This window comes from Leptonotus elevatus, chromosome 15 (assembly GCF_054856555.1).
Source record: "Leptonotus elevatus isolate MCC_2025b chromosome 15, RoL_Lele_1.0, whole genome shotgun sequence".
NCBI lineage: Eukaryota > Metazoa > Chordata > Actinopteri > Syngnathiformes > Syngnathidae > Leptonotus > Leptonotus elevatus.
The window spans coordinates 101,759-123,085 of record NC_141253.1 but is presented as its reverse complement, the minus strand read 5'-3'; the positions used below and the strand labels follow the sequence as shown (position 1 = coordinate 123,085).

At 51.9% G+C, this 21,327-nt stretch overlaps 1 protein-coding gene across 2 annotated transcripts; it reads left to right on the top strand.

The window, feature by feature from the left end:
• The first annotated feature begins 1,047 nt into the window (after window positions 1-1,047).
• grk3 (G protein-coupled receptor kinase 3) lies at window positions 1,048-21,210 on the top strand. 2 transcript variants are annotated; one of them, XM_086096154.1, is made up of 22 exons: window positions 1,048-2,825; window positions 7,437-7,513; window positions 11,087-11,160; window positions 11,249-11,350; window positions 11,590-11,664; window positions 11,724-11,785; window positions 11,877-11,928; window positions 12,645-12,736; window positions 12,841-12,940; window positions 13,025-13,103; window positions 13,634-13,764; window positions 13,835-13,929; window positions 14,372-14,479; window positions 15,625-15,691; window positions 16,142-16,242; window positions 16,457-16,523; window positions 16,607-16,702; window positions 17,076-17,238; window positions 17,969-18,105; window positions 18,283-18,324; window positions 18,831-18,944; window positions 19,724-21,210. In XM_086096154.1, exons 1-22 carry the CDS (start codon window positions 2,713-2,715, stop codon window positions 19,886-19,888), a joined length of 2,112 nt encoding a protein of 703 aa, XP_085952280.1. In that variant the 5' UTR covers window positions 1,048-2,712; the 3' UTR covers window positions 19,889-21,210. The 2 variants fall into 2 exon arrangements, with proteins under 2 accessions (XP_085952280.1, XP_085952281.1); XM_086096155.1 differs by lacking the exon at window positions 18,283-18,324 and having other exon boundaries at window positions 1,049-2,825.
• The last annotated feature ends 117 nt before the right edge of the window (window positions 21,211-21,327 follow it).

The window sequence follows — 21,327 nt, the reverse complement described above, 5'->3', positions numbered from 1 at the left end:
GGTGATTGGTGTTATTACAACTTCAAACTACAGTCCACCCAAGCACTCAACACCCACTGAGTCGCATTCTCAAGGGACCCCCCCCCCCCCCACCCACCATATTTTTTCAAATTTGGTATTTTTCCTGGTTTTGTGTGCGTGCGATTCTTTGCCCACCTTTTTCATGGAAAACATACCTTGAAAGTTAATAAGTTAATAGCCCAGCGTTTGGTTGTTGTTGCAGTGGTGCATGAAAACACACAATCACCAAATTGTACATCAAATGTATAATATTAATATTAACGCATGGGATTGATATCGCTCTTTTCGAGACACTCAAAGGCGCTCCACAGTGGTTGCATTTTTCGTGCGCTCACACATTGACACTGCGGAGGCGCTAAGCTACTTAAGTCGCCACAGCTGGAAGGCGGGCTGACGGAAGCGCGGCTGCCAGAGTGAGCCTACGGCCCCTCCCGCCGCCACCGAACATTCGCACCTTCCGGACGCAAGCATCGGAGGCGAGTGCCTTGCCCAAGGACGCGGCCACGCAGGACTCGGCGAGAGCGGGGATCCGACAGCCGACCCGCTTACTGGACGACCGGCTCGACGCCCGTTGCCGCGGCCGCCACGCATACGAATAATTATGTTTGGATAGAATAAAAAGTGAGTGAATGCAACATTTAGCGGACGTGAGAAATCACGAGTTGTTTTGACAAGAATTTGCCACCGTTGATGGTCACAATTTGCCATGTCAAACTATTTGTGACATTCAAATTGTTTTTTCATGTGTGAAACTGTCATTTCAAGAGTTTGTATTTCCTCTTGCCATCTTTCGACGGTCCATTTATGAAAACAAACACAATTGCCATAAAGTCGCACAAAAATGCAATAAAAAATGAGCCACGAGGGCCTGAAAACTGCTTCCTCCTGTCCTGTGCGTTTTGTTTGTTTCTTTTTCGCTGTACTGACAATTGATCCCAATATTTAACTTCCCTTATTGACTTTGAGTCAACTTTGAACTCCAACGTGACGTCATCGCGAGTATGTCGCAATTGTTCGTCATGAAAGGGTTTGAAGTTCACCTCGCGTGTGTCTGATGCCTTCCGTTTATTTCCACTCAAGTGTTCTCAGCCGAGCCGAACCGAAACGGACCGGGTCGGGCTCCGGCTCCGTTTGACGAGCCGCTCCGGGTTTTGTGGGCCTCTCTAACCCGCCGCAGTGGGAGGAAGTGGAGCCAGCAGGCAGAAGCGGCAGAAGCAGCAGAAGCAGCAGAAGCAGAAAAGCAGCAAAAGCAGCCGCCAGCGCTATCGAGCGGAAATCGACAAACACGCGCGACAGCAGCCGTTGCCACCGCACGCCGCGACACGTCCGCTCCCGGAACCGGACGCAGACCGGCGCCCGCTTCGTGAGCCCCGCGGAGAGAACCGAGCCTGCCGGAGGAGCCCCCAGCTCGGCAAGTCCGCTCGGAACAGGCGCGGGGAGCTCGCGGAGCACGAAGAAGCCGCAGCCGCCTTCCGCGTGCCGGGCCCGGGACGCTTTCAGCCACAGCCCCGGCGGCCTCCCCGGCGGCCTGCGCGGTGCCCCCCACACCGCCGCCACCAGTACCAGTACCAGCACCAGCACCAGCACCACTCCCAACCGCCGCTCTTTGCTCTTTTGTCGTATCCGCCATTTGCGTCGCGGAAGACAAGTTGAGCGAGCAAAGTGCCGCTGTACAGCCGGCGACCGCCCCCCCTCCCGGACCTCCAGCCTCCCCGCGCCGAAGCTCCGCAAGCCGACATGCAAGCGGTCGGGCCACGTTAACGGACGCCCGTGGGTCGACGTGTTTTTCGCAGGAGGGAAGACGCCCGACTTCCCCCTCGAGGGAGGCACACGTCAGGCTGCCACCGGCTAGCCCGCGAGCTTAGCACGTTAGCTCCAAGGGGGAGAAACTTTATTGACAAAAAATTGGAGCTCTGCGTCGCCGTCGAGGCAACGGCACGTTAGCGTTTAGCATCATGGCTAACTGAATGCTAAGAGAACACCGCCGTCGTTAGCACTTAGCTTCCTGGCTAGCTGAATGCTTAGCGAACGTCACCGTCGTTAGCAATTGGCATTGTGGCTAGCCGAGTGCTAATTAGCATTTAGCATATGTGAGCTGGTCAAGAGACCAAGGCGGCGGCAGGCGGTCTTCCGTCTCCCGGTTAACGGGGGCTCGTTTCGCGGCCGAGGAGGAGGCGACGTCTTTGGCTAGCAGGAAGGCGGGCAGAACTCTGCGCGTGTTTGTGGAATGCAAACGAGGATCGCTCGCTTGTTTGCTCGCTGCTGGGAGACGTTTGCTTTGCGACGATCGTTATTATTATTTTTTTAAAGGCGTAACAAGCGTCAGCTGGAGGATCTGTTCAGCTTCTCAAAGCCCCCCACCAGCCGCCCTCGTCTTCCCAAACGGCCGGCGTGGACGTTGTTTTTGGGGTTTGGGGGGGACACACGCGCGCAGCATCGAGCCGGGGGTGGGTGCGGGTGCGGGTGCGGGTGCGGGGGGGATCCCTCAGGGCTCTTAATGGGATTACGAGATCGCCGATTGAACGAAAGATTGAAGACAGCCAGCAGCATGACACTGTGAGGCGGCCGCGGACATTGGCAGGAACCCCCCAGCAGCCGCCCCCCACCCCGATGCGGGTCCCATCTGGCGTCGGAGGAGCCCCGCGTTTGTGAACGACTGCCGAGCGAGCGAGCGAGCGAACGAGCGTGAAGATGGCGGACCTGGAGGCCGTCCTGGCCGACGTCAGCTACTTGATGGCGATGGAGAAGAGCAAGTCGACCCCCGCCGCCAGGGCCAGCAAGAAGATCATCCTGCCCGAGCCCAGGTACACGCGCGCGCGCGCGCAAGCACGAGCACGTGGCCGATGTGGCAAGGTCATTTGCATATATTCATGGTCTTGCTGCAAAATCGATGTTACACACACCAAACAAGCGTGTGTGCACGCGCACGCGCAAACGCAGACACGCGAGGACAACAACACGTGAAAGAAAGCGTGCGCCATTTATCTTGTTTTATTGTTTTGCCACGTTTCATGCACGTAAATAAACACGTGCATCGCACAAACTCACAAACAAACAAACACGGCACTGCTGCATGCACGATTGCCTGCCAAAGACGGAAATGCACGAGTTTCGAAAAAAAGTCCAGATTTCAATCGTATTGACAAAAACTGATCGTGGAGAAGTTGTTCAGGCATTGTTGAACTTGAAATTGGCCAAATGTGTGCCACCCTCCAGGAATGGTTGTAGGGGGCGTCTTCACTTCTCGTGATGAAAGCCGACTGATTGATGATCTTCCTTTGCTCACATTTTCATTTGAATCGCAGCTTCTGCGATGATGTCATCGCACATTGCCACGATATTGAAAATGCAATGAATCGTTCACGTCTGGTCTTGTGGCCGTTTTGCGAACAGCAAGTTTGTACTCCAAATGCCGAGAATAGAGAATTGTACAACAGTTGATGCAGTTTGAGTGCAAAATGTTTTATGGCCGTCTGCGAGGACTTCCTGGCGTTGGCTCCTCGTACTGGTTCGGGTGTGAAACGGCGTGATGCGGGACAGCTCTAACGGTTGTCATCATATTGTCGGAATGTGGCCACGGTGAGAAGGGGCGGCGGTCATTTTGGGATTTGGCGAGGCGGAAATACCCGAAAGGCCTTGAAAGCTTCTTGGCGCCAAAATGTGTCTCGTCGTTGCCATGTTTGGAAGCTTTGGGACAAATTGCGTCTTTGCAGGAAATGGCTTGGATCGGACATCGTCGTCGGGCGCGGCGCCACGGTTTGATGTGCGACGGGTCGCCAGCGCGTTTGCCTAAACGCGTCACGGGGATTAGCCGCTCGGATCGCGCTAATTGACCTCGCCCCGCGCTCGCCGGGATTAACCTCGGCGCGGCCGCCGTGCGAGTTTGGCAAGTCCAATTAGAAATGAAGGTGGCGGTGCAACAACCTGATGACTCATTTGGACAGTTTGTCCGCAAGCAGGTTGACATCTGTTCCCGCGCTTCTTTACAACGAACATTAGCATCATCGTTTTGGGCTTCAAGAGGAAAATGTCATATTCGTCCGGACGGCGAGCGCTTTGGCGTCCTTGCGTGATTGGAGGAAATTGCAGGGCAGGGACGTGCTGTCTGAAAAGGGGGCTTGACTTTGCGCGGCTCGGTGGTAGAGCGGTGGTCTCCCAAGCCAGAGCTTGCGGGTTCGATGCCATGCCGTTGTGACCGCGAGGAAGTACCCTTGAGCAAGACAGTGAAGTTCTGTTGAGTTGCTCCTCATGTGGTCCGTCGTGGAATGGAACGCGCTTTTGAGGGCTTGGAAGGTCGCAAAGCGCGAGAGAAATCAAGTCACATTCATTTGAACTTTGGCAATATCTGACTCGTTGACGTTCCGTTTTTGTCCGACAATCGTTGGGCCCCAGCAATCGCTTGCTTTTCCATGACGAGCAAAAAGTGGGGGTGTTGCGTTCACATTCACGGAAACCTTTGCATGTAGTAGACAAAAAATGCATTTGCCGGCAAAACTCGGTATCAAGAAAAAGAAAGAATCCGGCAATGGCGCCAACGCGGAATGAAGATGTTCGTCCGTTGCTTCTTCTGAACGCACGCTTGCGTTTATTTGCACGTAGCGCAAAACTCTTGAACTCTTCTAGTGCACGTGACTTCGGACAGGAGGGAATTGAGAGCGTGTGTGCGTGCGTGTGCGTGCGTGTGCGCGCGCGCCACATGCTGCCGAAGCAGCTGATGCTTATGAAGCGCTGCAGGAAGTCGGCCGGCCGCTGGCCGAGTCCACGTTTGTGCTCCGACGCCGTCCGACGCCGTGCGACGCCGTCCGACGCCGTCCGACGGGGGCAAGGACACGGATTGATTGATGCCGATCACGCAAATGTCAACATTAGCACATTTGCCGGCTGCAGCGTCGCGTCAAGCCCCAAACTTGCCTTTCCTTTCCTTGCGCCACCAAAGGCAGGTGGCGCTGCGCCGTCCGTCTCAGCAAATAATTCACCATCTTGCGCGCAGGTTCCATTTCCAGCCGTGGTTCATTCCTCAGCATCCAATGAAGTCCTTTTGTCAAATGGTCAGCAGTTGCTTCAGCGCAACTGAGCCGACAGACACAGTGTCTTTGTTTTCTTCTTCTTTTTTGGGGGAAAATGATGACGATGATAATAATACCAAATATGGAAACAATAAGTGAAAGGAAGACAACACACGAGCCTCGTTAGCCAAGTTGACGTCACCGCAACACATTTTGCTGGATGATAAACCGCCCCAGAAAATATTGCGCTTGTCATCTATCATTTTCCAACTGCTATCATGCTAATGCTATAATAATGCAATTGCAGCCTGGAAACGATCAACTTATTTATTTCGGGGAAAATCGAATCCAAAACAAATCTTCAAAAACTGGACCATCAAAAAACAAAAAAAAAGATCAACCTGAATAAAAAGCACACAAAAGTCAAAACAATCAAGTAATATCAATTCTGTCAACAAAATGGCACTTCTAAAAGACGCGGGTCGGCGCCAATCCCGCAAATCCAATCACTCGTTTCTACGTGCCTTCAACAATCCAATTGATCTTCAAGAGCAGCTGCTCGCCGCAATCGGACACGTCAGTCGCGAAAGACGTCTTGAAATATGACGTCTTGAATGAGCTGACATGAAATTGTCAATTCTCACAATTTGAAATATTTTCAGATTTCTTGAGTCCTCCATTGAAAAAGTTTTCTAATAACAATGAAAAAAAAATCAAATCCCATTCAGCCACAAATTGGCAGATTAAAGCGAATCATGCTTTTTTTGCGAAAGGATAATGTTGAGGTTCCGTCATGAAGAAAATGGTGGAAAGTTTGTCAGCTTGACGGAAGCGTTCGCGTGAAAGCTTGACGTGTTGTTGAGTCAGCCGACGTGTCAATATTGAACGTTTGCACAGCGAGCGGCAGGTAACTCTTTGGCTCGGGGCTGTTAGCTCGCCGCGTCTGTTAGCTCGCCGTGTCTGTTTGTCGGCGTTCAACATCTTTAGGGGAAGCCGCCATCTTGTTGTCCAAGCCACTTCCGTTGCGCTTTGCACGCACGCCATGACTGCACACTAAAAGAGGAAGAAAGGCGGCCATCACGTGACCGCTGGCCTGCCTGTCAATCAAAGGCCGTTGCCGTGACGACAATCTAAAGAGGAAGTTTGGCGGCGGCGGCGGCGGCGGGGGGGGGGCAGCCGCAAAGAAAGCGCTCTGAAGAACAGATCGGCTCGTCCTCAGCTTGTTTGCGTTTGTGCTCGTTTGTAATATTTGTGCTGGCGAAATGATCAAATCTTCACTCCCGGCGGGAACTTTTGCGATGACATAACAATGACGACACACGGCTGCCGCCGCGCCAGCCGGTTGACGGTTGAGCGCTCCGCTTTCCATACGTGATCGCATGCCGGCAGAGGCGAAGAGCAATCGTCCGACCTTGAAGTCAAAACGCCAAAAGCAAAACGCGCTTCCAACAAGACGGAATGTTTGCGTCTTGTCGCCTTCGTCCTGGCTTGCGCTTTTTGCTTCGTCGGCCATCAATTGGCGTCCAATTGGCCAAAATGGCGGCTGAGCGCAAATTGCGCTCGCCTCCAAAAAGTGTGTTGACGACAGCAACACTTAACGTTGCTCAATCAAGTATCAAGTTTGTTTTTTGATGTGAACATTTCCAAATTGTCACTCGTTTGTGAGCTTGTGACGTCAACTGCAACCATTTTAGTCTTTTTGCAACCTCTCGTCAGGTTTTCATCCAATTGTTTAAATCAAATGGATGGAAATCCATCTGTTGTTCTTTTGCAACTCCGCCGCTGTAGGTGGCGCTATAGAGATGTGACCCAGCAGTCATTTCAAAGAAGAAGACCAGGAAACGACTGCGCCGTGCGATGTCGTATGATTTTGCTTTTGTAATTCTCGTCTGTTCGATCCCCGCTGGTTTTCCTTTTTTCAATGCGCTTCAAAATCACCCTTTCTAAGCGTAAAAAACTTCTTTCTTTTTGCGCCCTTTTGGGATTTCTGGCGTTTCCGTTCAGTGTGATTTGTGCTTTTCTTGGAAATTTCAATAAAAATGGGTGGATGGAAAGCCAACTATTGTTGCTTGTTCCGTTTGCGCCGACGACTCGTTTGAATGCAAAAGTGATCCGGTCGCGTCTTTGAACGAAATGAATTGATGGCGCTTTTCCGTGACAAATTGCGTCCTTAATTCACTCGCCGTGGAGTGAAACGCGAAAGGAGCACGCGTGACTGCAACATGTTTTGAACGCCATTTTGGTTCTGGACGTTCGTTTGCCAAGGGGAAGTCCGAAGCTGGCCAGAGCGCACGCCGTCTTCCCGCCAGGCGCTAACGTGCTAATTGCTTCCTCCTCGTTAGCACCCGTTCCTCGCGGGGGGGTCGCGTGGCGACGGCGACTGACGCGCTCTCTGCTTTGCGTCCGCAGCATCCGCAGCGTGATGCAGAAATATCTGGAGGAGCGCGAGGAACTGGCCTTCGACAAGATCTTCAACCAGAAGATTGGTGAGTACTCGTTTGCCGCTTGCAAAATGGCCGCCACAAGATGGCACTCGGCATCGCAGGTGCCTCTGCTGCTTTGCTAAAAACAACAACGATAAAACAAACAAACGGGCACAAAGTGGAAAAAAGGCCCAAATTTGAGGGACGGCGCAATCTCAGAGCAGCTGAATCGTTTGTCGATGTCGGAAATTGGAAGGCTCGGCGTAGCCTGGCTGACTTTTGGCGGGCGGGCATCCGCAACCCGCCGGCGGACGTCACGCCACACGTGGCTTCTTGAGGTGCCGGGCGCTAACGTTCGCTGGCAGGAAGCCGCCACAGGAAGCGCGCCGGCACAACAGCTGGGCGGGCGCTTGGGCGGCAGGCAGGAAGCAGCCTGACTCTGCATCCTGCGTCTTCTTCTTTGTCGTCTTCGCCGTCTTCTTCTGGTTTTCTTCTTGGTCGCGACTTGGACTTCGACTTGTTCGTCGTCGTTGTCTTTTTTGTCTTCTTCTTCTCCTCCTCCGCATTCTTGTTCTTCTTCTTCTTGTTGTCCCGCCTGTGGCCACACGGGGCAGCCTTGCTTGTCGTAGGCGGCGCGTTTCCGCTTTTGTCACGAATGTGAAGACGAGCGACTCCGGTGGCTTCTTGTCCAACATTTGACCCAAAATCCAACCTTCAAATTGAACTGGCGTTGCCCGAAGCAGTTTTGTCAAACGTGCGCTTCATATCTTTTGAATCCACAACGGATTATTTTGTGGACAGACGGCGAGAGACGAGGCCGTCGCGAGAGGCAAATGCATCCAGGCGGTCCCTCGCTCGCTCGCTACTGACGATTCATTTAACATAAGAAGTCAATTGCTTGTGAAAAGTGAGAGAATCTTCGTCAACGATGAGTTCGATGAGGTCGCGACCAATCGTGACAGCCGTCAAGGAACACAAAGTTCAAGTTGAAACGTATTTGTGTCCCCGGTGGACAGTTATTGTTACAGCAAGCAGTGAACAACATTGAAGACAAACAGAACATCATTCTTTATTTCTTTTCAATAAAGCAGTCAACCAATCGGGTACGAGGTAACGAGTCCTCTCCTGTCCCGAGTTCGAGAGGAACCAAGCAGTTCTTCATTTCAACAACGGAAATTTATGATTGAAAAGACTTTTTCTGAATCTTTTTGCATGAAGCGCAGCCGGCCGGCCATGTTTGGACCGTCGCGTGACGCCTCCGCAAATAACATGGCTGCCAATGACCAGGAATGGCGGCGAACGTCAAAGGTGGAATTATGAAGCACTTGTTGAAAAGCAGATTTGTGTCCAGTCGAGATGAAAGCGTAGGACCGGGTTCGCCGATTCCGGTCCTCAAGATCCGGAGTCCTGCGGGTTTGAGATGTGTCCAACTTTCCGCCCACGTGGATGAGGACGACATATTGGGAAGTTAAGGCGCGTCTGCAAGTTGCTTGTTACGCAGTCAAGTCGCCTTTGACATCTGGAAATTGCGGACGCTCGCTTACCTGGACGGCAAACATGCGGCGGACTTTTCCTCCATGTTGGGTGCTTAGCATGCTCTGGCCCGCGTGAGGAGAGGCCGGCCTTCCGTCCGTCCTTCCGTCTTCCTTCCGTCCGCCGGCCGCGCTTCCGTCCTTCCGTCCGTGCGCCGTCCGTCCCCGGGGCAGCTGCGGCTCCTTAAGTCGCCGCCCGCCACCGCAATGTCACGCCATGTGTGAGCGCACGAATCATTCTCCGCTCCGTTCATTGTAAAGCGTCTCGAAATGCGCTATATATATTTCCCATGCATTATTCTGATGATGATGCTCTTATTTTGACACTTAATAAATCAATCAGGGAATAAGATATTTGCACTTTTCTTCTTTATACACAATGGATTACTGGAAAATGAGGTGTGTTCTTTTCAAGGAAGCTCGCATTTAACAGACAGAAAATCATTTTGAACTCAACTGGGCATTTTTAGGCTACCTAAAAAAAAAAAAACGGCAGACAACCCCTCCCTCAATTAACACGCCTATTTCAATCATTAACACGACGCTTAAATGAATGCAGCAAACTGTAACGTTTGCTCTCAAAATGTTTGTTGATGTTTTGGTCCCAGGATCAAAAGGAATGTTGAATTTGTGTCTTGAGCGTCGTCGCTCGCTCGCTGTTGAAATATTTGCCACGCTAACGAAGGCTTAACCTGTGGATGGTGTTTTGCATGGTTTGTTAGCATCAAGCTAAGCAGACTTTTTGTTTGTGGTCGTGTTGTTGGCCGAGTTTGCTTTTCTTGTTCATGTCGCAGCAAAAGCATCTTTTTGTTTTGCATTCTTTTCGAGATGAAGGGCAAAAAAAATGTTGTGCTTCTTGTTGTTGTTGTTCTCAGTCTGCCTCGGCGTCCTCCCTCTCCATCTGTCAGACTTGCGGGATGGATGATGGAGAGTTGTGTGTTGCCAGGCAACTGCGGTTGCCACGGCGACGGCAGCAGAAGAAGGTGCGCGCGTACGTGTTAGCCGGTCGACGGGGGGGAAATGAAATTGATGAAAAGAGAAATAAAGCAACAAAGCGAGAAGGCGGCAAATGTGGCCCCACGCATTTTCTATTTCCCACAATGCACCTGCGCGCTCGCAGCTGGCCACGCCTCCAGCGCCGCGTGGCCATCGGCAACGCCAAGCCGCATGCGCGTGTCACAATTCATAGCAAGTCCGATTTGTGCCGGATCGCCATGTAAAAAAAAAAAGGGACGAGATCACGAGTGGCACAAGAAACGTTTGAAAACGTCTTGATTTGAAAACGCGGCCGATGATGCGCGGAAAAGCCGCCGCCCAAAATAGGGACACGTGGATTATCGGCGATGAGCTTTTTGACCAATTTTGCATCGTTGTGGTTTTTGTTTGATTCATTTGACAGCCAATACACTTGAAACTATGCAAACGTTTTCTTGGTCTTTGTTACGTATTACGAGATGCTGCCGAGCGCGCGCCTTCTCTTTTTCCTTGACATTATTTTGAAAAGTTGACTTTCTTTGGAAAATGATCGGACTTGCAATTGAACGTTTGAAGACTTGCTGACGAGCCCGCAAACGTGTTGTTCGTATTTGATGTCGGAGCTGCTGTGATTGGCTGGCAAGCAGCTGAGGTGCCCAAAGCCAGCTGGGATAGGCTCCAGCACCCCGCGGCCCATGTGAGGAATAAGCGGCCTTCCGTGCGCTCGCGCCACTCGCGTTTCCTCTTGCGCGCTCGCCGTCCCCGCGGAGGCAGTCGCCACGGCCACAGCACATCTAGCTCAGTCAGGAATGTGTGATCTTTTGATTAGCCCCGCCCCCTTTGCTCTGATCATCTCCCGTCAACATTCGTGTGTGCGTGCAGGACCAATCAGGCTTTTCGTGTCGACGCTTATTTTGCCCATCAAAATGTGCGCGTCTTTAATGTATGTTTTTTAGTGTGTACATCTGTGTGTGTGTGTGTGTTGTTTGTGTGTGCGCATGCTTCCGTGCATGTCTGGTGGTGTCATTGTGGGCGTGTCTTGATGGCTTGTGCCAGCTGCCAACCGCAGGTGAGCAGGAGGTGCGTGCGTGCGTGCGTGCGCTGACCATGTCATGTGACCTGTGGACAGGCTTCCTGCTCTTCAAGGACTTTTGCATGAACGAGATCGACGAGGCCGTGCCGCAGCTCAAGTTCTACGAGGAAGTGAGTCGCTCGCACTTTGGAGGCAGTAAATGAGCCGCCGCCGACGACTGACGACGACTGACTGACTCGCTGTCTTTTTTCCCGGCAGATCAAAGACTACGAGAAGCTGGACTCGGAGGAGGAACGTCTCAGTCGCAGTCGGCAGATCTACGACGGCTACATCATGAAGGAACTGCTGTCGTGTTCGCATGTGAGGACACAGCCCCAGTCATATATGGGTCCCGGTCCCGGTCCCGGTCCCGGTCCCGGTCCCGGTCCCGGTCCCGGTCCCGGTCCCGGTCCCGGTCCCGGTCCCGGTCCCGGTCCCGGTCCCGGTCTTGGTCTTGGACCATAACCTGGTTCTCGGTCTTAAGACGGGTCCTCGGCCTGGCCCGGGCTGGTTGTTGTCGTTGTTTGTGTTTGTGACGCTCGCTGTGGTTTCCCCGTCAGCCGTTCTCCAAAAAAGCCGTGGACCACGTCCAGAGTCACCTGGCCAAGAAGCTGGTGCCCCCCACCCTGTTCCAGGTAGGCCACTCGCAGACGCGTCTGCCGCGCTTGACGCTAACGCGCGCGTGTCCCGACAGCCCTACATCGTGGAGATCTGCGACAGCCTGCGCGGGAACATCTTCCTCAAGTTCATCGAGAGGTGAGACGGCGCTAGCCGCGACCTTGCCGCGACCTTGCCGCGACCTTGCCGCAGCCTTGCTGACCCCGCCCCCTCCTTCTCTCCTACGCAGCGACAAGTTCACCAGATTTTGCCAGTGGAAGAACGTGGAGCTCAACATACACGTGAGTTCCTGCACGATGCAGGCTTTTACTTTGAAAGGGTCTGAGAAAAGCGCACGTTGCTGCTGGAACCTTCACGAAAGGCCGCTTTGATGGGAATGGACGTTTGGAAGGGAAAGGGCAAAGGTCATGTTGACGCAGCCTGAAAGCCACCGTGAAAATGTTGTCCTCGAAGACACTCGAGAGGAAGTTGCCATCAGACGCTGGTGGAAGCAAACGCGACGAGTCGGCTTCCTGCTAACCCTTCACAATGAAAACGCTGCTTGGAATTGGAAAGGAAATGAGAAGGCGTTGTGATTTTTCACAATAAGAGCCTGTTTTGAAAATTGTTGCCCAGATGCACACAAATGTTTGCCTTCAATCAGCTTGACGACGACGCTCGTAGTTAGGAAACGCAAATTCCCATTTTCAAATCATCCCAGGAAATCACAATGTCTCACTTGTCAGCTGTTCTGGCCTTTAAGCTTTTCATTTGAAAGAAAAAAAGCCAAACGTCTGGGCCCTTTCACAATAAAAGTCTTTGTGACATGGAAACGTCAAGCAAATCGATGCTTTGAATTTCAAAATAATTTTTCAACTATTTGATTCCATTCCAAAAATGAAGAAATCAATGGTCGTGCCTTTCAAATTAAAAGCCTTGTTGGTTTGAAAGCAAAACGCGATTTTAATGTGAAAGTCAAGTAGGAAGCGAGCGAGCACGTTGTGTGTTTTGTGTGCAGCTGACCATGAACGACTTCAGCGTCCACCGCATCATCGGCCGCGGCGGCTTCGGCGAAGTTTACGGCTGCAGGAAGGCCGACACGGGAAAGATGTGAGAGCGCGCGCGCGCGCGTGTGGCAAATGGATGAAATGTCTTGGCCTGCCAATCAAATGCGTTCGCTCTTCCTGTCGTCGTATGTTTGTGTGTGTTTTCAGGTACGCCATGAAGTGTCTGGACAAGAAGCGCATCAAGATGAAGCAAGGCGAGACGCTGGCGCTCAACGAGCGCATCATGCTGTCGCTCGTCAGTACCGGGGTAGGCGAGCCGCCTTGGCGTTAGCATTAGCGTTGGCGTTAGCGGCACTCGCGCGCCCGATGCTAACCTGCGGCATCTCGGCAGGACTGCCCGTTCATCGTGTGCATGACGTACGCCTTCCACACGCCGGACAAGCTCTGCTTCATTCTGGACCTCATGAACGGTAAGCACAACTTTATTGACAAGAGTTTATTGACAGCCCTGCGCAAACAAAAAGTGAACATGAAAAACAATTTGCCAAACAAGAAACATATGAAAACTAAGCTAGTAATAATAACAATAATAGTTAATAAAGCAATGAGGGTTTCTTGAAGTTCTATGTTTAGAAGACACGCTAATGTCACACGAAGGGGAACGTAATATGCTTGTCAATATGTGGAGGAAGTCGATGTGTGCGTGCATTAGCAAGTAAGTGCCTCAATATATATATTATATTTATATATATATAATATTTGTCATTGCTGTAATGTACAAAAGCACAATATTGTGTGTGTGTTTTTTTTTAACAATATTATGACCTTATTTTGTATCGCCAACCTGCCCACAATCTCGTGCTAATTATTGTATCGTGACCTTCATATCGTGATGTTTGGATATGGTTTCATCCCGATTAGTAATTGTCAAAAGAGATTGCGTAATTGTTTGCACACGATTGCAAATAAGCGCCTGCCTTGATTTGCACCGTGCGCGCAGGCGGCGACCTGCACTACCACCTTTCTCAGCACGGCGTGTTCAGCGAGAAGGAAATGCGCTTCTACGCCGCCGAGATCATCCTGGGCCTGGAGCACATGCACAACCGCTTCGTGGTCTACCGGGACCTCAAGGTAGGCCACGGCCACGCCGCCGCGCCCGCGGCCCTCCGTCGACTGCGTTGACTCCGCCTCCTTCCCGCAGCCCGCCAACATCCTGCTGGACGAGCACGGACACGTTCGCATCTCCGACCTGGGCCTGGCCTGCGACTTCTCCAAGAAGAAACCGCACGCCAGCGTGTAAGTGGGACCCCGTGCCGGCGTGTGCGTACGCGTGCGTGCGTGCGTGTCCGTTCACATGTCAGAAGGTGGGACGGGACCACAGCTGGCTTTTGGCGGCCGGGTGCGCTTGAACGACACGCAAGCGCGTCCGGCTGCGTCTCAAGTGGTTGGTGCGCGCGCGGGTAAGTTGAGCATCCACAACCGTGCTGCCGAACGCGCTTGCGAACGTCCTGCCAGTGGCTGTCACATGTCACATGTCAACAAACAACGGCGTGCAGATTTTCAGTCAAGGTGATGTACTTGCAACTTGCGTCCACTGGAGGGCGCCCCGGAAGGTGCCGTTGTCCACCGGCCGTGAAAATGTGGCCAGCCAGTTGTCAGCCTTGACCTCCAAAGTGTTTGTGCGCGTTGAGGCGCATGATCGGCGTGTGTAACGCAGGCGCGTGCGTGCGTGTTTCAGGGGCACGCACGGCTACATGGCTCCCGAGGTCCTGCAGAAGGGGACGGCGTACGACAGCAGCGCCGACTGGTTCTCGCTGGGCTGCATGCTCTTCAAGCTGCTTCGAGGGTAAGCGGACCAACGCTCGGACGTCACCTCTGACCTCTGACCTCGGCCCACATTGGAGCAGTCAGACAATTTCTGGTGTTGATCGAGACAAAGATGACGTTTTTTGTCGACTTTCTTGTCAAATGTTCTTCCTCGACTTCAGACCTTTTTTTTTTTTTTTATAAACCCACCGATTACCGTATTTTCACCACCATAAGGCGCACCACCGCATTATAAGGCGCAGTCACAGTTACTGGTGCTATTTCAACACACACATAAGGCGCACACGCTAGCTCAAAACATGGTAGCATGCTATTATGCTAAAAGGCATGCTAGTGCTTGCGCATGTTTTACAAAAGGCAAAACTGATTTGGGTGGAAGTCACAAAGTAAACGGCGAGTTCGGTCGTGCTTGAAGTATAGAACGATGTCGCGCTGCTTTTGATGAATCCTAATCCACAAATCCGTCCTCGTCCCCGTCCTCGTCCTCGTGATCTTCTGTCTCAGAAACGAACAACTGAGCGAGTTCTCCATCAAAGGCGCCGTCTCATTGTCAGTCGGTGTCGTTGCGGCGTCCTCGCAAATGATGGCGGCGTTTGCCTTCGCCGAGCGTTCATTGACAAATTGTGGCATGACTTGGGAAAGGGGCTGGAGAAGCGCGTTGACGCTCGTGCTCTCGTTTCGTTTCCTCAGTCGGCTCCGCCTCTCGTAGCGAAGCGACGCGTGCGCAAAGTCCTCTCACGCAGTCAGTCGGATGTCGGACCTTGGGCCACACGCAAGGCGGTGGCACCGCCCATTTTTCAGAACATGGAAGACTTTAAAGTGCGCCTTCTCGTCAGGAAAATACGGTCGTTGGTTTTTGTATTTTTATTCTGCCAAATAGTGGAATCATTGATTGATTCGATCAACCAATCGATCAATCAGCGTCGGGCTCAAAGAAATGCAAATGTTGCTTCTTGTTTTCTCGCGCGGTTGTCAACGGATGAATTGAAGTGAAGTTGATCATGTGACCACATTTTGTTTGTGCGACTCGCACCCCTAAATGCAAGTCGTGCTTTGCCGCCATCTTGTGGCATCTTCACACGTTACATGCTGATTATTGTCCGTGTTGTGGACGCGTGCAAATGTCTGACGCGTGTTTGTTTATGTTTGCGTGTCTTCTGGCAGGCACAGCCCGTTTCGGCAGCACAAGACCAAAGACAAGCACGAGATTGACAGGATGACGCTGACCATGGTACGAACGAACGCTTTCAGTCATTTGGACCAGACGTCAAACTTGAAATTGTCCAAATCTTTTTTGCCGCCTCATTTCACATTTTCTTTATTTGATCACATTTGAACAATTGATTTTTGCATTCAGGGAAATGAAGGACTTTGTTGAACTTCACGTCAATCTGGTGTGGCGGCTCTTTTTTTTTGGGGGGGGGGGGGGGGGGTTGTCTTTCGGGATGATCTGCGGTGACAAATGAGATTCGACCAAATGCGTTGATCCAGCCCGCTAATGGCGTTGGCGCGCGTTGGCTAATCCTCCCGTTTGGAGGTGAAATGAAAATAGCCGGCTCATGACGCTCGCTGGCGTGTTGAAGCTCGTCGTCGCGTCACGCAAGTCGCGCGTCTTTGTCTTTTTGTCCCGCCTTCATCTTCTTGTTTTCTTTTGTCTTCTCATGTCCATCTTGTCCGTCAGAACGTGGAGCTCCCCGACTCGTTCACGGCGGAACTCAAAGAACTTCTGGAGGGTCTCCTGCAGCGCGACGTCTCCAAGAGGCTGGGCTGCCAGGGGCGAGGGTAATGCGCGCGCACGCACGCACGCACATGCACACGTGCGCTGCCACATGCTTGAAGTCATGTGACTGCGCCGTTTTCGGGTTTAAGATCAACCAAGCGCTCCGCTTCTCTCAGCGGACATTTAAATAAAAGAAAGATTATGAATGTGTGATGACGACGCCCCCTGCTGGCCGCGGCGGGACTAACCGCACGTTTGTGTGACTTGTCACTCCAGAGCCACGGAGGTCAAGGGGCATCCCTTCTTCAAGGGCATGGACTGGCAACAGGTCTACCTGCAGAAGGTACGAAGCCGTTCGCTCGCTCGCTCCGCATTGTTTGCTTTGTCGGCTGCTCGCTCCAGCCAAATGTGTGTGCGTGTGCGCAGTACTCGCCGCCGCTCATCCCGCCCAGAGGGGAAGTCAACGCCGCCGACGCCTTCGACATCGGCTCCTTTGATGAGGAGGACACCAAGGGCATCAAGGTTAACAGGATACGCACGCACGCACGCACACACACGCACACGCACACGCACACGCACAGACTAAAGTTATTTGAGTTCATTGAAACAAACACAAAACTATTGAAATTTGAAATTTCTTGTAGCAAAGCAATAACAGACTGAAACAACATTTTCTCTTTAAAAACCCAAATGTGGTGTTTTTGCTTTTGCCTTTAACTGGGATTTCCACAACAAACGTCTGTCTGTCTGTCTATAAACGATCTTATTCAAATGAACACAATACAATAAAAAAAGACCAAGGTCCCAAAGTAAAACCCGTGTGTGTGTGTGTGTGTGTGTGTGTGCGTGCGTGTGTGTGTGCGTGTGCGTGTGCGTGTGCGTGTGTGTGTGTCAGCTCCTAGACAGCGACCAGGAGCTGTACAAGAACTTCCCGCTGGTGATTTCCGAGCGTTGGCAGCAGGAAGTGGCCGAGACGGTCTACGACGCCGTCAACTCGGACACGGACAAAAACGAGGCCCGCAAGAGGGCCAAGAACAAACAGCTGGGACACGAGGAAGGTCAGCACGCACAAACCCAACAACGTCTGCTCGCTTGATGACAACGCATCATGTCAATCTCCGTAGATGGGCTAACAAGTTAGCAATGACGTCATAGCATGCGAAAGGATGCTGATGTCACGTTTTCGGATCTTCAATTGTTGGGCCGAATCGTATTTCATCTCATTCAAGTCCGCTAGCTTGATGCTAACATCGTGCAAAAGCCCACAGATGAGCTCAAAACCATTAGCATCAAAGCAACAACGAACAGCATTGCGTATTTCTGCCAAACCACTGCGTTTGTCTGACCCGAGTTGTTAGCTTAATGCTAACATAGACATGCTAACAGAAAGGATCAGAACTGCTACTTTGAACACACGCGCCAAAAAGCAAATGAAATGAAAGCAAATGTTTCCTTTAGCCTGACCAAAGTGACGAGCTAACTGAATGCTAACACATCACGCGCACCACCACAGACGGAGTCACGGAAACGAGCATCCGTGCTCGGCTTTCAACAACACACGGACAGAAAAAAGCAAAGTCAACTTTTCCAACCATTTTATCAAACCTTAATGACTTTTTTCCAAGGAAACGTGTTAGCTTAATGCTAAGCTATCATGCGAAACAACCCGACGACGGGCAAGAGAAATGAGCCGCAAAGTTTTGCCGACGAAAGAGAAGAAGTCAAAAATGATGCTCGCTTGCCACGTTTTTCTTGTGACGTTGTTGTTTTTGTGTCGCTGCGGTTCAGACTACGCGCTGGGCAAGGATTGCATCATGCACGGCTACATGCTCAAGTTGGGCAACCCCTTCCTCACGCAGTGGCAGCGCCGATACTTTTACCTCTTCCCCAACCGGGTGGAGTGGCGGGGAGAGGGAGAGTCACGGGTTAGTCGCCGACACGCCGCACGCACGCACGCACGCACGTTGTCGTCATCACGTTGGTCTCGCCGCGTGTGCGTGTGTGGAAACACTCTCACTGCATGTTTGTGTGTGTGTGTGTGTGTGTGTGTGTGTGTGCGTCTGTGTGTGTTTGTGTGTGTGTGTCTGTGTTGAACACAAAAGGAAACATGGCTGGCCAAACACTTGACGCAGCTCAAAGACTCGGTGAGTGGTGGCGATGTTGTAGGCTTTTAGACTCCGCCTACTGCCCCGCCTCCCCCTGCTGCTGCCTGTCGTGTCACCTTTGACCCTCGCAAAGTCGCGCCGGCCCGTAGTCCTGTCAAGTCATCACACAAAATCGTGCGGGCGTGGACAATCCCGGAGGTTTTCGCTGTTTCCCTCCTCCGACCCCGATCATCTCATTGAGACGATGGTCATCAGCTGTGTTGGAGGAGGGAAGCATGGAAAACCCGCAGGACTCCGAGACCCGGATTCGGGAAGCCGCCGGGCCCGCAAATGTTGAGCGAGACCCGGGTCTCGAGTCACGGACGTGACGGGTCCGCGCCGGGCCGCGCCGTCTGGGCTGAAGCGTTAGCATGTTGCTAGGCTAGCCCGCCTTGCGCTTGCCGTCTCGCCGCTGCTTTGCGTGCCGTCCGTCCGTCCGTCCGTCCGTCACGTGACGGACGGACTGATGACTGACGTGCGTGCGTGTGTGACTTTTGCCGTCCCAGCAAAACCTTCTGACCATGGAGCAAATCGTCTCGGTGGAGGAAACGCAGATTAAAGACAAGAAGTGCATCCTGCTGCGCATCAAAGGAGGGAAGCAGTTTGTGCTGCAGTGCGAGGTACGCACACGCACACGCACACGCACACACGCACACGCACACACCTGTCTTTGTATCATGGTGGGGACATCTCATTGACATAATGCATTTTCTAGCCCCTCCCCCTATCCCAAACCATAACAAATTAATAACGTTTAAAAGGTAGAGAAGAAAATGATGAAAAGTAAAAGAAGAGAAAACGAAAAGAGGATCCATAAAAGAAAATATGAATTGTGTTATTATTTCAAAGTAGTTTTCAAAACAAAAGCTTCATTTTCGTTTAGTATTAGTGAGTTCCTTGTGCATAATATTGAATAAACACTTTGTGAAATGAAAAAGTAACTCATTTCTTACCTCTCGTTGCATTTGGCTTGAGTTCAAAGAAAAAGTGAAAAACATTTGTCACCTCGAGCGACGTCATCTGAAGGCGCTTTTCTATTGGCTGCCGCTAGATGGCGTCACTTCTGTGTGTGAAAGAAATCCACTTCAAATCACATTTCAAATCATGCATTCAAATCATTACAAAGACTAAAACAAAAGGACATTTTCGCTATGAATCATCATTTTCCGAACATAACATGAAGTTTCAGTTAGTTTTCATTTTCTAAAAATCATTTTAGTTTTTATTGTATTTATTCGTTGTTGGAATTGTGTTTTTTCCGTTAACTAAAATAAGCTTTGTCCTCACCTGACTTTTGCACAACAAATGTTGTCAAAATGATGTCCGTTCACGCTCGTGTGTGTGTGTGTGCGTGCGTGTGCGTGCGTGCATTTGTGTGTCCGTGCGCGTGCGTGCGCAGAGCGACCCCGAGTTGGTGCAGTGGAAGAAGGAGCTGACGGAGGCGTTCACCGAAGCGCACAAGTTGCTGCGCCGCGCGCCCAAGGTCATCGGCAAGAGTCGCACCGGTGGCGTGGTGGAGCTCTCCAAGCCCCCCCTCGCGCACCGCAACAGCAATGGCCTGTGAATACGCACACACACGCACGCACACACACGCAAACACACACACACATTTCCACCCATCCTCATTTTCCCACCATGGGACCTCGCCAGTCGTGGAGCGTAAGCCGCATGTCAAGACGTTTGCATGAAGACCCCCCCCCCCACCGGAAGACCTTTACCTGACCCCCTCCCCCCCCCATCCAAGCAAGGACCCCAGGGGGGGCATCGCACACGCACCCCCGCCTCACCCTCCCTCCATGCATTCCCACGTGCGTCAAGTGCCAACACGGACTCTTAGTGGAGGGGGCGGGACTAAACATTCCGCTGCAGGAAGTGAACAAACTCACCTCTGATTGGCTGATGCTCAGCCAACTGCCAATGAGATCTTGCTGCAGCAGCCTGTTGCTAGGATGACTACAGGAAGGGAAGGGGGGGGGGGGGTGTATATATTTGTGTTCAGTGTTTGCATCAACATCAGTACGGGGGGAGGGAGGATGGAAAGGGCGGGGCTAACACAGGAAGTAGAGTAGTCATCGGTCACCGTGGCCACGCCGCGCAACTCGTCTGGACAGCCTTCTGGACCCTCGCGCAGGAAACAGGAAGTGAGCTCTGGAAGGAGGTGGTCAGCGCTAGCCACATTAGCATCCTAGCTAAGAGTTTGCTTGTCCCCGTCTTTTGGGCTGAAAACGTCGTCGGCAATGTTGTCGCGCTCCGTCTGCGTGTTTGGCGAGGGACGCTCCACAGTGTTGTAGCGCATCTTGTTCCTTGTTGGCAAACATTCAAAGTCAGTCTTGAATGTTCCAGAGCGAGCGCCCGCCCAAAACCCGCCTGCGGCAGAGGAGTTCCTTGGCGTTGGCCCGATTTGCGTCGCTCGCTTGTTTGTTTTGTCGTTGGGGGTCGCGCGTCGTCAAAGGTCGTCGCCTCGAGGTGTCTTTTATTTTTGGAGCGTTTTCATTTTGCGTTGGTGCACCTTTTTTTAGCGTCACGTGCTAACTCGCTACATGCTAGTCTCAATGTGCCAAACGGAGGGGGCGGAGCCTCGCACGTCCCGTGGCGCCAACAAGATGGCGTCCGAGGGAACCTAAACTGTGACCAATCTGGCCCGCCCGACACTTCCTGTTCACGCTGTTCGGACGTTTCCAGAGCACAGCGACAACATTTTGAAATCAATGAGAGGAAGAAAGAAATATATGTGTATAAGAAAGCTTTAGGTTTATTTAAAAGATTTCATGTAGGAAAAAATGATGAGAACATTCGGGGGATTTTATTGTGATTTTTCTTTCTGATGTTTGTGGTGAACAATCTTGCACATAAAGACTTTGAAAACAAAAGCCGCCGCCTCTGCTCTTTTCATTTGCCACGCCCACACGATGACATCATTGATTATGATGACGACGTCATTGCTTTTAGTTGATCAGCGTTGGAGCAACGTTTGAAATTCAAAACCCTTCTACAGTCGGCGAG

Excerpts from the sequence above, each read along its gene's own strand:
- grk3 (XM_086096154.1), top strand. The coding sequence starts at position 2,713 with ATGGCGGACCTGGAGGCCGTCCTGGCCGACGTCAGCTACTTGATGGCG. Across the intron at positions 12,737-12,840 it reads AAGGCCGACACGGGAAAGAT|GTACGCCATGAAGTGTCTGG; the intron begins GTGAGAGCGCGC and ends GTGTGTTTTCAG. Across the intron at positions 12,941-13,024 it reads TGTCGCTCGTCAGTACCGGG|GACTGCCCGTTCATCGTGTG; the intron begins GTAGGCGAGCCG and ends GCATCTCGGCAG.